This window comes from Cyprinodon variegatus, unplaced genomic scaffold, assembly GCF_000732505.1.
Source record: "Cyprinodon variegatus isolate N-32 unplaced genomic scaffold, C_variegatus-1.0 Scaffold126, whole genome shotgun sequence".
NCBI lineage: Eukaryota > Metazoa > Chordata > Actinopteri > Cyprinodontiformes > Cyprinodontidae > Cyprinodon > Cyprinodon variegatus.
Genome location: NW_015150579.1, coordinates 772,126 through 788,998, shown reverse-complemented (window position 1 = coordinate 788,998; position 16,873 = coordinate 772,126). Strand labels below are relative to the sequence as shown.

Here is a 16,873-nt window from a genome sequence, read left to right as displayed (position 1 = left end):
TATATTTATTCTGTGTACACTTTGAAGATCCTTGGAAAACGAATAAAATTCAACCATAATTTCCTTGTCATTTTAAAGAAAATACCAAAATAAAGGTGAAGAAGCGGCTGAGTCCTCTGTGAACGTGTGAATTATATCTCCAGCTGTGTTACCACATCATATTGTTTTGTTTTAGGCCTTAAATGTGTTTTTCCTTTGTAGGTCACTGGTTTTACACTAACAAGTTAAGTCAGGCTTTCCGACACTAGAGGATCAAAATGAAATATTAAAGACGCCGTTTGCTGCTTTTTACTCAGACAGATGAGAGCTGGATTTGTTTGTTTTAAATCCCAGTGTCAGTACAACAGCTCCTTGCCCTCAATGTAGTTTATTTCCTGAGAGAACAGGTCATGCAGTGAAGTAACTGCAATAAAATGCTGTTTCAGAGCTGAAAGCCAGACTCCCTTGTGGGTTGGCTTAGCTGCCATATTTAGTAATGTGAAACCTGCTCTGAGTGCATATTTACATTCTTTCTTCTGGTCGTCAAATGAAGTTTCATTCTAGCTTCTTTCTTGTTGTATGTCTGTTCAGGTTGCAGCTATAAATCCCAGCCACCCGCTTGCACAGATGCCGCTTCCGCCCTCAATGAAGAACTGCATCCAGCTGGCTGCATGTGAGGCCAACGAGCTGCTTCCCATGAACCCGGACCTCCCCGCTGACCTCTTCACCTCCTGTCTCACCACGCCTATCAAAATTGCGCTGAGATGGTAAATTTCTCACTTGTTGCCTCCATGAATATGTTTCAATAATTTCCTCCTCCTGTAGATGAACTGTGCATTCTATTATCCTATCTATTGTTTTCATAGATTTTTGCTGGTAAGACTCAAATATGCCTCAGAATTGTATAAAACACATTTTTTTCCCACTTTGACCATGCAGGGGATGTTTTATTTATTTAGTGTTATTTCTGTATTTGCCAATCATTGCCTAGGCACGCTGTCACACATGCTGGGCACAGAGTAGCTATTCCTCCAAGCTGCTGCTCAGTATTCAGCTGATGAGGAATATTCAGCTGTGATGAAAAATGTAGCCCGACACCATCTGCAATGATGCAGGGTGATCATCCCTGTAGAGGAAACGTCAGGAAAAAAAAAAAAAAGGTGGAAGATGTTCAAGAAAAATGAGGTTTGGTTGATATAGTTGGTGGCCTGATGTAAATGCACTGCGATGTGTCATTCAAAGGACCATACTGATGGAAGCTGGAGATAAAGCACATTGGTTGCATCAGAAACGCAGCAGCTGTCAGTGTTGGGTTTTCCTTTTTAGCATGACATGGTTGCATCAGCTAATAGAGACACACGAACAGCCTTGGTATTTTCATATTTGGGGTCAGGGATGACAAAGAAGGCATCATATGATCTAGTCCACTCAGGGGTTGATGTTAAGGATTTTTACTACTTGCCCTTTGGGCAAGTGGCTTTCACATTTCATTTGCCCATAAACAATTTTTACTTGCCCAGTATAATTTTTGATAAATATAGTTCCTAATATTCATTTTTGTATATATATCAATGAAACATGTTTGTTTTTTTAAATGTTTTTTGTAATTCAGTATTTTTTAAGTTTACATGTTCCTGGTGTGTATATGCATGCAACTCAAGCCTACATTACCTTGTTAACATGCTTTTCAATCCTTCCTGCAAATTCTTTTCAAACTAAACTTTGCTTTAAACTGTTGTGTGCTTGGAAAAATATAAATTGTAATGTTAAAAATCTAAAAAAAACTTGACAGGTTAAAAACTTAAGATAAATCACAAGACAGAAGTCAATGTCACAAATGAATAACTTCTGTTTTAGAGTCAGATAATACTATTAATATAATGTAACTTTTCTAGAGAATCATTATACATAGTTATTTTATACAGGGTTTCCACAGTCTTATATAATTTCAGAATTCTCTGATTTTTAACTGACTCAGGATTAAGTTTCCCTGACAAAATAAATGCAGCCATTTGTCATTTTGGCAACTACATCAAAATTACCGCTAGGTGGACAAAAATCACGCCATCTGGCAGAAAATCACCAGGCTTTTTCAAATCACGCGAGAATGTGTACAAAACAACAAAAATGGCGCCGGCAGCGCTTCTGGGTCGTTTTCATCGAATGTCGTGATTTTATTTGCGATCATTGCACTTGCCCGGCGGGCAAATGCAATGAAATTTATATTCTCCCATCAATAAAAACCAATTGCCCCGGGAGATCCAGCGATGGTTAACATCGATCCCTGTGCACTGCCTAATATGTAACATCATATTACTTTTTATTATGTTTCAGTTCCATTGGTTTGCCTAAACCTGGTGCACTTATAGACACTTTCTTATCAGCAATGTAATATCTGTCTTCATCTGCCAGACCTACTGAGTTACTTTCAAAGTTTATGGAAGTCTGTCATCAGCTGATCTCAGCCTGACTAAATTCATGAATACTCAATTGTTTTATTGCCTCATGCTTCTTTCAATCTGAGCACCATATACCCAGTCATTGTGGACCAACCTGGATTGGATTTTAGAGTTTTATTGGTTGCCTCCATGACATGTCAGCTCAGGTTATCCTGATCTTCATCAAAAACTAGAAAAACTATCAGAGAACGAGAAGCTTGCAAGATGCACAGAGCTGGTTTTCTGATAAATATTAATGATATTCTATTAAATCCACCTTCTATTTCACTATTTTTCTATGGGTTTTGATCCTTCATTGTCCTTTGATTAGATATGATGTCTTTCATGACTACAAGAATGAGAATAGAAGCAAAGTGAAGCAAGCACAAATCCAGCCTGCCTGGCTCACTCATTACCCATTGGCTTTAAGAGATTTCTGCTCTCATGAAAACTGTAAAAAGCAGGTGATCAGCTCATCATTAATGCACCTCACTACTTGCCCAGATACAGTCTCTATCTGCTCTGTTCAAAGTCCCTTTGGTCGCATAAATCAGTATTTCCTAGCACCTTTTTTATTTTTGCATTTTAATGACTGATTTCACTTTGTAGATGCTGAAAGTCGCAGGAGCGATTTAACGAATTTTCCCCTTGAATTTCAAACTTTTTTAAAAGGATCTAAGTGGGAATGACATGTTGCCTTCCGAGGGTGTCATACAGAAAGACAAATGTTTCTGCTCTGCCACAAATGTTCAAGAGTTAAGTTCATCTTCCCCTGCTTTAAATCCACATCCTGTCATGACCTTCAGCATAATGAGGTCTCACTTCTTCGCCATAAATATTGATCACTTACCAGCATTTCCTCTCAAGGAACAGGTTCCTGAGAGGCTGTTTGATGTTATTGCCTGAATTATTCCATAATACAAAAAATGATATATCTCTGTAGTTTGGGCAAAATTGGGCCTTTTCCATTCTGATTTAGACGCTGTTGGGGTCAGGTTTACATTTCTGTTCAGGCCTCAGGTGAGGCAGTGATTCATCGGTTCGGCTGGGAAATGATAAATGGCCTGCACTTATAAAGCGCCTTTTCAATTCAGAGGACTTCAAAATGCTTCAAAAACATTCATGCGCTGATGGTGCTATGCTACATAATAGCCACAGCTGCCATCGGGCTCGCGCTCTGTGCACCATCAATGGACAATGCGGGCTTAACCTTAGACCGATGGAACCGTTGTTTAAACCAGCAACCGTCTGGATGCAGGATTAATTCCCCTTTTTTTTTTTTATTATTATTATTTTTTTTTTTCACCAGTGTTTCATTGTCATTACACTGTCACAAGTACAGAGCAACAAAATTAACTCTGCATTTAACCCATCCCATCCCTGCCATTGTGCAGCTCACTGCACATATTTTTTTTTACACATATCTTTTGTAGTTTTTTTTTATATTTGTTAATGAATTATATGTGACACCTTTTTCCTGAGCTCAGTGAATGCTAAAAATTTTAAAACAATTAAATGTGCATGTTTTAATGTGCAGACTTATTTATTTCTGCAGTTTTATCATCAAAATAAATATGATAAGCAGAAAAGCTCTTAATATTACATAAAAACAACTCAAAATGATTATAGAATAGATCATTTATTCAGAGTTGCACTCCTGATACAACTAATTACCTTTTTTTTTAATTTGCAATTGAGTTTTTGTAATATTTAAGTATTCATAATAATTCATAAAAGTAAGTTTTTTGATTATTTTGGTCACACTGGATGTTAGGGCTGCAACTAAAGATTATATTTAAATCAATTAATCTGTTGATTATTTTTCAATTAACCGATAAATAATAGGATAGCAAAAGTTTCCTTAGTGAATACTTTTTATGAAATTAAACCAGGTGAAACTAAAACTTTTCCACTTGAGGAGTTCTGCACAGACCAAATTGACAGTTGAAGAGTTTTTACATATTTCTTTTTTACAGTTATGGTATAATTACTGCTCTCAGTGGGTTCCTCTGTCGGCTAAAGGCATATTTTAGAGTTTCTACACTCTAAATTAGTTGACGATTATTTCATTGTGCAGCCTAATTGTTTCTGTGAAGCGTTTCAGTAACTGCACCCCACACTTAAAAGGGCTGGACCCATGACTTTAAGAGTATAGCTGGATTTACTCAGACAAAGCAGTTGAGACTTTTCCCATTCTTTTTATTTCCCCATTTTGTGGTCAGTCTTAACAACAGTCAGGTAAAAACCTTAGGACAGAAAGACAGTTATGTTTGTTAGTGAACATATAATATTCAGGACACACAAACTATAAATGAAATCAAAATAATTGAATCAATATAATCTTTTACACATGACAGTTTTACAAAATGTACCACAATATTGCTCCTTGCTCAGACATTTAATCTTAAGTACCATACAACACAACCTGATAAAGCTCAACATGGATGTACATTTCCATAATTATTTACACCACTGCAGCCATTTTCAAATTAAGGAGCATAAATCAAATGAGGAGGACTCCCCTAAAATTACACGTAATTAAAGAGCAGTAGCAGTAAGATCCTATAAAATTCAGATTTCTTACCGACTGCATCTCTTTATCTTTTTTGACATGGGCCCTCAATTCTCTGCAGCTAGTTTTCAGCACGAGTCTTTTACACAACTTGCAGGAAAATAGCAGCTGCTTTCCTAGGTGTCATTTATGCATTCAGCAATGTGAGGCAAAGCACTTCAGGTGTGCACACTAATAGCCCCGCCCTGGGTTGCCACCAATAGCAGGTCATTGCAACAGTTTCCGCCCAACTGGATGTCAAACTAATTTCATATATGTTTTACCTTTAAAATCTTGAAACCTACTTGCTGACATCATTTTTATTTAAAATTAAATGGAATAAAACTTTTATTTCTAAATAAAGTGTTAAGATTAATTGGAGAAAACAAAAAAGCAACAACAAAAAAACATGTTGGAATATTTTTCATTAGGAGCAACAGCCCTTTAAGGAATGGAAAATGCATTCATCTCTATGCATCTAGAAGAACGATTATTTTCTCAGTAAAGTTATGAATGCATTTTGCCGCATGAATATTTTACATAAAAACTTGTAGTGCAAATCATATGAATTATTTGTGCTAATCAGTTTTCCAAACCATAATCATTCAAAGAGACCCTTTTATGGAAAACTGTGCCTGCTCCAAACCTTTAAAGATATTCTCTGTTAAAATGTGAAGTTTTAAATGTGATTGTTTCTCATTTTAGAGAAATGTTTCTCCAACACCGAGACTTCGTTCCAAACGACAAAAACATCTTTGTGAGCAGAAATTGATATTTTGCCTTTAAACTGAGTTTGATCTTTGTAATAATTGCTAAAAAAAAAAAAAAAAAGGACATGAGTTACTACGTTTAACTTCCCTTTAGGATTAATGAGGTATTTTTTAATGAAGTTGAACTGAATTTAATTTATACTTTGACATACACCCGCCATGACCAATGCAAGGTTCTACCTTTATTTATATCCTCACCACTTAACCAGCTCTTCTATAATCTTTTAATATTATTGCCTAAACCTTGAGATGGGAGGATCAAAAAGCGGAGGACAAAACAAGCTAGGGATGTGCTGCAGCAGTTCAGCAAGGTTAGGGAGGGACAGTGAAGGAATGCACTGATGTGCTGGCTTACCTTCACTTTAAAACTTTAATGAGATGCATTGAAGGATAGATGATGGGGTTTGAGCAGAGAGAGGAGGTTAGGGAGAGACGGGCAGGGAGGGTGCATGTGTACCTTTCATTGCTCAGCTGAGCAGAAAATCATTATTGATAGAGCGGCATCTTCAAGGGATTTCCCTGCTGCTACTGCAGTGGGTAGGGAGGAATCTGTGGAAGATGTGTGCCTCCTAAAATAGAGATGGGGGAGCTGGATGGCACAGGGGAACAGGGAGGGAGAAGCTGTGATGAGGGAATAAAAGATCGGGGTGCAGATTCTCCTGGGGGGCCTTCAGCTTGATGGACCTGTTGAGCTGTCCTCCTATTTGGTTCAGAGTGAAATATCAGCGCTTCTCTCACACTGATAGCTCAAAAGGTTTCTGATTCCTTCTTACTTTTACTGATCCCGACCTTATTTTTTATTTTTTTACAAGTCACCATCAGCATTAAGAAATATTTTTATTTCTTTAAATAATCTATTAATGTTTATTTACTAAATGCGGCAAAATGTTGAACTTGAACATTTCTAAACTATCCTGATATCGGATTATTTAGTAAAGTCTTTACCATCACTTAAGGAGAAGCATTCAGTCCTTCATTTATTTATACATTCACAAATTCTGAACTTAATGTAATGCTTTTTCAACTCAGGAAAGAGTGTTTATTGTTTTCAAGTCATGACTTGCACTTTAAGACAGCAAAGTGCAAACCAGTGCTTCTTAGTTGCATCACCTATCAATGGATTGCATGAGATGATAGATCAATATTGTGTCTGATCTACAGCTAACAGATTTAGTGCTTCTTTTTGACTTCTAGAAAATACTTAAAACAAGTAGATCTGTGCAAGAACCTCTGTTTGGGAATCAGTTAGCACTGTAGAGAGAGGTGAAGATTTTATTTTTCATTGATTTCTGTTGATAATATGTAAATTATATAGTTGCAGTATTTTTGAATGGTTTATTTATGTAAAGTGAAAAGTTCTTCAGGCTAATAAAACAGGTTTTCTAAGCCTGGAGTTCTATGTATCATTTTCTGTTGAAGTTGAAATAATTCAAAGTGGCAAAAAGTCTTAGATTCATCATTTTGATTAATGATATGAGACTGATGAGGCCTCATATGTATATGCTCCACTTCCCAAAGCTCAAAATGCCATAAAAGATGCTTAATCTGAGGTGAAACATAAACCATCTGTGTTTTATTATTTTCTGGCTAAAGGACCATGTTAGAATTTAAAATTTAAACTGATTTATAGAAATGAATGGAAAAATAGATCAAATGAATTCAGTGAAGAGGGGAGTCCACCTTTCTGCAGGCCATGGTTCTCCACTGGAGAAGGGTGAACTCCCCTGTTAAGGTCGATGGAGAGTCCTTGTCTCAAGGGGAGGAGTTAAATTATCTCAGGGTCTTGTTCATGAGTGAGGGATGGGTGGAGCGTCAGATCGATAGATGGATCAGTTTGGCAGTGATGCGATCACATAAGAGCGTCGGGCTGCATAGTGGGAGAACATACACCGTGAGCTGGGAACTCTTAAACCCTGCAGTTTCAACATAAAGTTTTTATTTTTATTTTTATTTATCCTTTATTTAACCAGGTAATACCCATTGAGATTAAAAATCTCTTTTGCAAGGGAGACCTGGCCAAGATAGGCATCAAAATTACATCACATCATTACATACGTATAAAGTTTGAGCTGTAGCTGCATGCGACGATTGAAAATATCGTACAGTGCATGCCTGGCTCAAGGCTACAGTGGTTCCACACCCAACCTCTCAGATGCTTAGTTGTTAAAGTTATCAGGCTGACACACAACAGCTCGGTTGTCCTCCATCTTACAATAATGAGCAAGAACAGCAATTACCTCCCTCACAGGCATTTGGCCACCATCATTACCGTTACAATGTTTTATTCTTCTAATGCTCTGAGCCTCTGAATTCAAATTGGATTACAATAAACGGGCATCTTTGCCTTGAACACTAATGACATTTCTTTAATTCTATGCTCCCTAATGTGTTAGTAAATGTGAATGTGGGTTCCAGCACCTGTTGGGCATCAGCTTGGTTTTAAGTCGGAAGAAAAAGCTCAACTAGAGAATTTGAGGCTTGTTATAAAGAGCTAACCTCATTATAACCTCCTGGCAGATAAAATCCATCCAGTTAGGAAAGATTCAACTGCCAAATGAATCCCCTGCATTCTTCAGCCTGGCTCTAAAACAAGTGTTCAAAAGCTAATCCTCCCTTTGGGTAGAATTTTTCTTTTTTCTTTTTTGCATACATGTGATTCATTTTGCATTGCATAGAAGCTGTTGTTGGGGGGTGTCTAACACAACCTTGATCTTTGGTAGCTGCTGCAAATCTTGGTCAGATACAATCAAATAGAATTAAGTAAGATTTCATTATCAAACATTGTTTGAAGCCAGAAAACCAGATGCGAGTTAACTGTAAAAGTAGCAGCAGCTTGGTTGTATGCACACATTACAATAGAGCCTCATTATGTTTATTCAGAACGATTGCTGCTCTCCCTCCCATTCCCAGGGTCTGTGGAAGAAACGGGGGAAATTAAGCTTTCAAGAGAGCGCGTATATACACACACACACACACACACAGAGCGCTGATTTTATTCAGGAGCGCTAGCTTTAATAACAGAAATGTAAATTACTTGTAAAAATGTTGACATATTCATCTTCTCCCTCTTGTCTTTTGATGTAGGATGAAGCACAGAGAAAACGGTTACATAACGCTGCATAGGCTTTAGGTGACGAGTTTCTTGAGACTCATGTGGATTCGAAAGGAGCAGCAGGTTTACCCCAGAAAACCTCATCATGCATACTAATGGAAAACAGCTCAGAGCTTGGCTTTTCTATGCTCAAGTGTGCATATATCTTTTGGAGGAGAGCTGTTTTTGCTGCCCTGCCTGTGTTTCAGCACAGTGGTAAATGCATAGGCATAGATTATTTTCTTACTTGATGGTACAAGCACACTTGAACAAATGCCAGGGACGGAACATAGCTGCCTGACCTTTACATAGAATGAGAGGAAGGTCTTTACAAAAAATATAAAACGAGAGAAAAAAGAAGCTCACTTGGGTTTTATGTGATAGACCAACACAAAACTGTCTTTATTGTAAAAATTCTAAAGGTGCATAAAGTTATACGACATATACAACTGCATCTTGCTGGCATAATATTAGTTATTTTTGTGTTTACACATTGTTCTGCTCGGGTCTTTAGTAAATTATGTAATTCTGTGAATCTTTACATTAACAAAGAACATATACTACCACGTATGTGTGCATGGGGTAAACTAGGAAGTAGCCTAATGTAGCTAAACTAGATGACACTTTCCCAATGAAGTTTGAAAATAATTATGAAATTTCTTAAGGTTTAGTGTGGAAAAAACAAAAAGTGATTTGATTCCAAAAATGACAAGACTTAAATAGTGCCACAAACCTTATGTTTGAACATTATTGTTCACCGAAGCGAAGGCTAAAGCTACAAAGCTGTTCAAATGGACCTGCTAAGTTGATCTGTTAGAATAAATGTCTTTTGATAATAAATGTGCTGATACTAGTGATATCAATGTTGTTCTTAGTCTCTACAGTACAAAAGGTCTACTAAATTGATTCATTGATTAGTTCTTACATTTATACTGTTTCCCTGTTTGCATTTGTTAGAAACAACTTACTTTTTCCTTTAAGTTCTGATTGGAGACTCTTGGGAGGATTCACTAGAACTTAAGAGTTGCTCTAGATCGGTTTGTTTTAATAATATTGTTTGGTATTTGACCACTGTGAGTTTTCAATTTACCTTAACACATCGCAGGACGTCAGACACAAAGCAGCTGCATTCCTTGTCTCATTCTAGCTGTCTGCCAGCAGATGGTGCTAGATCTGTTTATGTCTGCTTTTTGTTTTTTTTCCACCCAATGCCGGAATTCAGTTTAGGCTCAAAACATACAGTCTAAACACTATTAGGACTGATGCTTGGTGTACGCCATTTTTATTTTATCATGATTAAATCTTTGGCGGGTCTTTTTTTGTATAGGCGTATAACGTGACTATGCCCCATTACTAGTAGTGCAGCAAGATAAAGTCAGTACTTTGTAGAACCAGTCTTTTTTTAGGGTATGTCTCTAACAGATCTGCCCATTAGGATCCAGCTTAAATGGCTTCTTCTCAAACTTGTTGAGTGAAGACATTTTAATTTTAACCCACACATCCTGTATTGAACAAGGGTCTAAGCTTTGAGTGGGCCAAACTAATGCTAAATATTTGTGGACATAATGAATTTATTATTACTTTAGCTGTGAGGTAAATGTCCTGCTGGATAGTAAACCTCCAACCTAGTCTAGAGGGTTTTGCAGCCTTTTAACAGGTTATCTTCCAGGATTTCCCTCTATTTAGCTCTATACCCCTAAATTTGCCCTCTTTACTTAAGCATCTTCTCTTAATTCAATGTTTTGGTTGTAATAACCTTTTGCTATATTCTTTTCCGCAACATTAATTTCATTTCCAATATGCTGCTTTATATTGTTGGTCAGTAACTTGCCTTGTAACAGCTTGCCAGTCCTCCCAGTACATGCAGCACTAAAAGAAGAGGAAGGCTGATTGAAGGGGTAATGAGCTGTAGACTCCGGCCACCTCAGCAGGGAGCAGAGAAGACACTAGTTCCTCCCACTCTTCCTCTCCTTTCTCTCGCCCTGGGAGCAGCATCGTAGTTACCTCACATTGGGTCCACTTAATTTCCCTCTTCAAAGTTTAATATGTACATGCTCACTTTCTCCCCTCTGCACTGATCGCCCACGCGTTTGCTCAGCCTTTTTTTCACCAGTCCAAATTAAGTTCCACCATCTTTGCTCTCTGTGTGTAATAATCCTTCAATTTCCTCATTATATGTACCCGGCAGCCCTTCTGTACTTTAGTCCGCTCATGTTTATGTGTTCTTCTCTATATAGGTATACCAATCTGTGGTTCATAGGAAAGCTTAACACCTCTTTCTTGGGTATTGGCCAGTTAAGTTTTTGTTTGTTTTAGTATGGACTTTTGTTTTGACTTGAAATGAGTGTTTGCTGCCCAGTTTTACTGCAAACGGTAATAAATGTTTTTTGTCACCATGTTTAAACCATCTGTTTCTACTGAAACTAGTGCGTTTTCACCAATCAGCAGCTGGGGTTTTTCTAACTGTCCTGGCAATAAAAATCCCATGCAGAGGATGGAACCACCCATACAGGAGAAACATCAGTCCGATTACGGCAAATTGTGACTTGTCCTTTAACTTCTTTGGGTCGACAGTAAAAACACTTGATGATCAAGAGATCTTCAGACTGTTCTGCTGAATCCGGACAGCCTTCTGCGTTACGGATGTCATTATGAGACAGTATTACACTTGGTTGATCCTAGTTCAATAGGGACTTGAGCCTTTTGAAAAAGAACTGCATGTTCCAACACAAGTTACACAAATGGATTAAATGTCTGAACCTTGCAGTCTTAGAGTTTACATAAGAGAAAGAATGTAACTTTGTTAAACCTGATGAGGAAGGCTGTGCCCATACCTCCAGTCATGTAAAGGATTGTGGGGGAAACCCTTTAGTTCTTAAGCACCAGATTAGAATGTCTGGAGGTCCCAATGCAAAATTAACTATGACTGGAAGCATCCTGCTTCCTCTTCCTACCTCCTTTCTTACTGCCAGACCTATTTGGACATAACTTCCAATTTGCTTTTCCAATTTGTGGTGTTTGGACTGAGCCTGATTTTATTTTAAGTCAATGTAGGTACAACTATATGTTTTCTTTCTCTCTTCATGGTGGGTATCTTAACTCTTTAAGAAGAACAGGCTGAAAAAAAAAACAGATTTCTAAATTTGATACTCATTGGCTGTTTAAAACAGAAGAAACATGAAAAAGACCACATATATATTTCTAATAGCTTTAGGAGACGCTATAGTCGGATGAATAAAACATTATTTGAAGTGACAGAAACTAAATTTAAAAGAAAAAATAACTCTGTCAACCTCAGAAGTTGGTTTAAAGATAACTTCAGTTTAGCTACTTTAAAAGATGGTCAATTTCAGTTTCTTGCCTTCAAAGATTTTGCTTTTGGTTATTTCATTTCCTCCGATATGCTGAGCACATTCAACCTTGTTGTCTTTATAGTTTTGACTAGTTGGAATTAAGCTGCATAACTTTTGTCTGATCAAAGTGTTTGCCCAGAATGTCCGAGCTTGTTAATGATCTTTAAAGAGCACAAACACGGCTTTTCACAAAGCAAGGATAAAGTCAGCTTGTGGATCATAATCATAGTTGGTATGAATGATAAAATGTCCCCGATTGCTTCTGACCTTCAATGCTGGGGTTCCTGTTTAATTCCCTCCTGTCACCTGTTGAACAGTTCTGGTCCCTCACCACAGACGGCTGAATCAAAGTCCCATCCTGATGTAAACTAACCTTTTACCTTTCTGATGTTTACTTAGCCTGTCTATTTATCATCCCATCTAAATTCTTAATAATCCACTGTTTATGTCTGGAGATTAATTGATTACATTTTGCCCTGAAGCATAAAAAAGGCATAAACAAAACCCTTAATCATAGGGCTGTGTTATCTTTGTGGCAAAAAGATTATTGGCTTATGGCTTATGTTTATTGGAATTGATATAGCTGGTCTCTGGTATTTTTTATAAGACCAGATTTTGCATGTTTTGACTTTGAAGTAAGGAGTTTCTGACCAGAAAGGCCTTAGTACAAGTTGTGCTGATCAGATTGCTCCTGCTCTTCGCTTCATGAGTGTCAGGTGCACTCACGACTCTGGCTGATCTTTGAAGAGCCAGAAAACCGTGCTGGTGTCATGTTAGAGCTGATCATTCTTCAGGAAGAGAAAATGAAATCACAGCAGCCTCTGTCACAGCCAGTCGGGTTGGATTAGATCCTGGATACAAATTTTGCTACGAATGGTTGACTTGAGTCAGTTTGGTGTTCAGATGTGCATCCAAGTGTGATGGTGGCAGCTCCACATGCTGCTGAATAAACTAGGCCCACTTATTCTCGTGAGGGAGCCATTGATATTTAGGGATCAGTCTAAGAGTCGGCAATAAAACTAAGACACAGCTTTGACTTTACGGGCTCAAAGGTAAATCAAAATTCATTGAAGCTTAACTTACAATTGAAATGCTCTCCACCATTTGGTTTTATTTATTAAATCACACGGGTGGATTGAGTTTACATGGCACGTTATGATACAAATTCTCCTCTCTTCTGTATTCTGCAGCCGCTATCACGCTGGAAAAAATGTAAATCTCAATAAGTAATTTCTTCTTAAAATTGACAAGTTAAGTGAGACACTTGGCTACTTTGCCAATGGAACAAGACAATGTACTTTTAGAATAAGAAAAACAATTGCATTGTCTTATTTCAAGTGCATATATCTAAATGACTAATTCCATTGGTAAATCATGTTATTTACCTTCTCAAATGAAGGGTAAATACACTTAATTTAATAAGTATTGACTTATTTCTACATCGTTTTGGCAGAGTGGCTCTAGTTTTGGGGAGAGGATCAATTTCCAGCTGAAAGAATGTATATTAAAATAAAGTTATGTTTCAATAGGATTCACATTTTTCAAGCTAATTTCCTAATATCGATATACCAGAGAAAGTTCTAGAGTGAGCATAATGTCATCCACAGGGTTTCCACGGGTCATTAAACGCCATTACATTTTTATTTTTTAAATTAAGGCCTTAATTGACATTACAATTCATTAAATTTGATAATCGTGGCATTAAAATGCAAATTTGAACCAAAGTGGCGGGAAAACGAGGAACTCAGGATATGGCTGCAGCCTGTCCATGGTGAAGATGACGAAGGCTTTTGCCATATATATATATATATATATATATATATATATATATATATAAGTCATGGTTACTTGTGGATGGCATTAAGAATATTTTAAGAGCATTAAAGCATTAAATAAGAGTTACTCATGTATGTATAAACCCTGCATCCAGGTGTATGAGTAGTTGTTCTGTGATGATCATTCCCAATATATGTTGTGTTGGCACAGTCTTTTATAGTTGTAGCTTAGACTGTAAGAGTTGGGTTCGGTTTGAGCATAAAAAGTCCCTTTTTTTCTTTAGAATTAATGTTTTTAATCAGAAAAAGTTTAGATTTTTTGCCTTTGCATTGTTGTTTTTACTCTGTTTTTATTGGTTGTGAGTCGATGGAAACTTTTTAAACTATTTGCGTATCATTACCATTAATGCCTGCTAAGCTAATAATTATTAAAGTCCTGTTTGTGTTTTAAATGGTAATGATTTGTTAGGATTTATTTCCATCATCGTCTTCCCTGCAGCTGCTCTCTGCTCACTATAGGTGCAAAAAGCACACACACACACACACACACACCTGCTTACCTCCAGGTGCGTGATGACTCCCGGCGATCCGTGCAACTGTCAGGACTCTGAACAGCAGCCTGCTGTGACTTACAGCTGGCCCGACCTGTCAGACCTAACCAGGCATAATAAACAATAAGCCCCCTGACAGAAATTTCTGAAATAAGAGTCTGTATTTCCCACAGACTGTCCCCTTCTGCTCGACTATAACTCAGCCAGAATATTCCTACCCCTCAGTCCTTACTGCACACAGTCTTTGCATTTCTTGTTTTTCATTTGGATGATTTATTTTTTTGACTCTAAAGTGAGAAATAAAATTTGCACCATGGAGGCCAAAGATTTGATCTTCTAGCGTCTTTTATGTTCTCTTTAACTGTGATTGGTAACATATTCCCTCTGTCTTTCAGGTTCTGTATGCAAAAGAGTGCCAAGTTGGTGCCAGGAGTGACGTTAGACCTCATTGAGAAGTAAGTAGCATGGCGCAACAGTTTTGGCTCCCATTGGCAGCAGGGCAGAGTCTCGAGACATCATTATCCATTTTCCTTCTTCTGCCTGTCTCTGCTTCCCTCGCTTCCCCTCTCTGTTGTTTTGTATCCCGAAGGTGTAATCCTTTGCCTTTGTTTCCCTCTCACTGTCAAAGTGGCAGCACTTTGGCAGATTTAAAGCTTTAAATTTGCTGAATTAACCTCTGGGTGTTGAGCAACTGAACGTGGATCATCTCTTGCTCTCAGGCATCTCCATGCTCAGAATGATGCCAGCACTCATTACATCCAAAGTTTTACTGTTTTCACTGAAGCATGTGTCTAAGATCCACACAGAGCTCACAGAAGAGGGTGAAATGACTCTCGTCTATTAAGATGGTTGACTTGTTTTTTTAAAAGGGTAAGTGAGTTAGCAAAAACAAACAAAATAGATCCTGTCTGAGAGTGCCTGAGGGAGTTGAACTTGAAGAGCGTCTCGGCAGTCTCCTAATGATGTGTTTATCTGTCAAACTGAGTTTGTTGAAGGTGAGTAATAACTGTGACACCAGTCTGCCGCGGACCAGCCGGGAAAATGTGGACACCCACACACAAACCCATGTTCTAGGCTGCTATCTTTACGGCGACTTTCCATTGATTTCCATTCTTTTTTACATTCATTCCTATAATCTAATCCATAATTAAACTGAATTCAGTTTATTTATATAGGCCCAATTCACAACACATGTAATCTCAAGGCACTTTACAATTCAAACAGATCATCCAGTCAAATTGATTCAAAGTTTTCTACCTAAGAAAAACCAGTTGATGCATCGACTCATTGAATTAAGGCAATTCCTCACACTAAGCATGCTTGTAGCGACAGTGGAGAGGAAAAACTCCCTTTTTACAGGAAGAAACTTCCAGAGCAGACATACAAGACATACTATTTTCCTAACCATTACCTACACATACCTAACTCTAAACCTAACATAAACTTAATTTGCACCGTAGTGCTTAACCTAACCCCCACCCCAAGAAGATAACCTTTCCTCATTTGGCTGTATACTGAACCCCCCTCCAATCAATTTAATTTAACCTCGATGGAAACTCTGTTCTTCCTCTTAAACTTTGATTGACTATCATGATTGATGGAGAAATAAAAAGTCAAATGAGATGATAATTTCCCTGGCACCAACAGTTTCAGCAGCACCTGCTTTTATATAAAACATTGGTCCAATATTGGCCAAAAAACTAATATCAGATTGTATCGGGTGGTATTTAAATTCTTCTGATGTTTAGATGCTTTTAGAAAGACTCTGCAACTGTAACTCATTGGTTCATATTACATGGTTCAGTTGTTATTTTAATATATCACTTCATTGATTAAGCCTTTTTTAACATTCTACAATACAATATAAGTAATAAAAGCATGTGTAATTCATGCTAATAATATCAGTATCGGTCAATTCAATATCTCTATCGTATCGTAAACAAAAAGGTTGAATCAGGACATCTCTTGTTGCAACTGAAATAGGATTTTTTTTATCCAATCTTAAGGTGAAGTACTAATATCCCACAAACTTGGAACCTAGGAAAGCTATAACCACATATTTTATCTATTTGACTATCTATATGTGTGTAGTTTATTTGTGTGCATTATGCCAACACACAAAACAGTTCAAACCTGACCTAAATGAATGCCTACTGTGGCACTTGAAAGCATGCAGAAGAGTAGCAATCATTTGAATCATAAGTGCTGAAACTTAAACACATCCTAAACATGCAGGAGGGGGGGACTTGAAGAACTGGGTTGGTGACCACTACTAAAGAGTGAATAAACATGCCTCTCTTTCGGTTTTCTTTTATTACCATTCTGATTTGGTGTGATTTAGCCATCCATGGTCAAGTGTCTTGAT

The 16,873-nt window shown here is 37.5% G+C and overlaps 1 protein-coding gene across 4 annotated transcripts in view; it reads left to right on the top strand.

Moving 5' to 3' along the window:
- The window catches only part of rptor (regulatory associated protein of MTOR, complex 1), a 214,629-nt gene that overhangs the window by 81,195 nt on the left and 116,561 nt on the right, over nucleotides 1-16,873 (top strand). For all 4 annotated transcript variants that reach the window (XM_015375832.1, XM_015375830.1, XM_015375831.1 and 1 more), the window contains exons 7-8: nucleotides 571-746; nucleotides 14,904-14,963. In XM_015375832.1, the coding sequence (XP_015231318.1) occupies nucleotides 571-746; nucleotides 14,904-14,963 (236 nt within the window). The remainder of the gene's footprint in view (nucleotides 1-570; nucleotides 747-14,903; nucleotides 14,964-16,873) is intronic.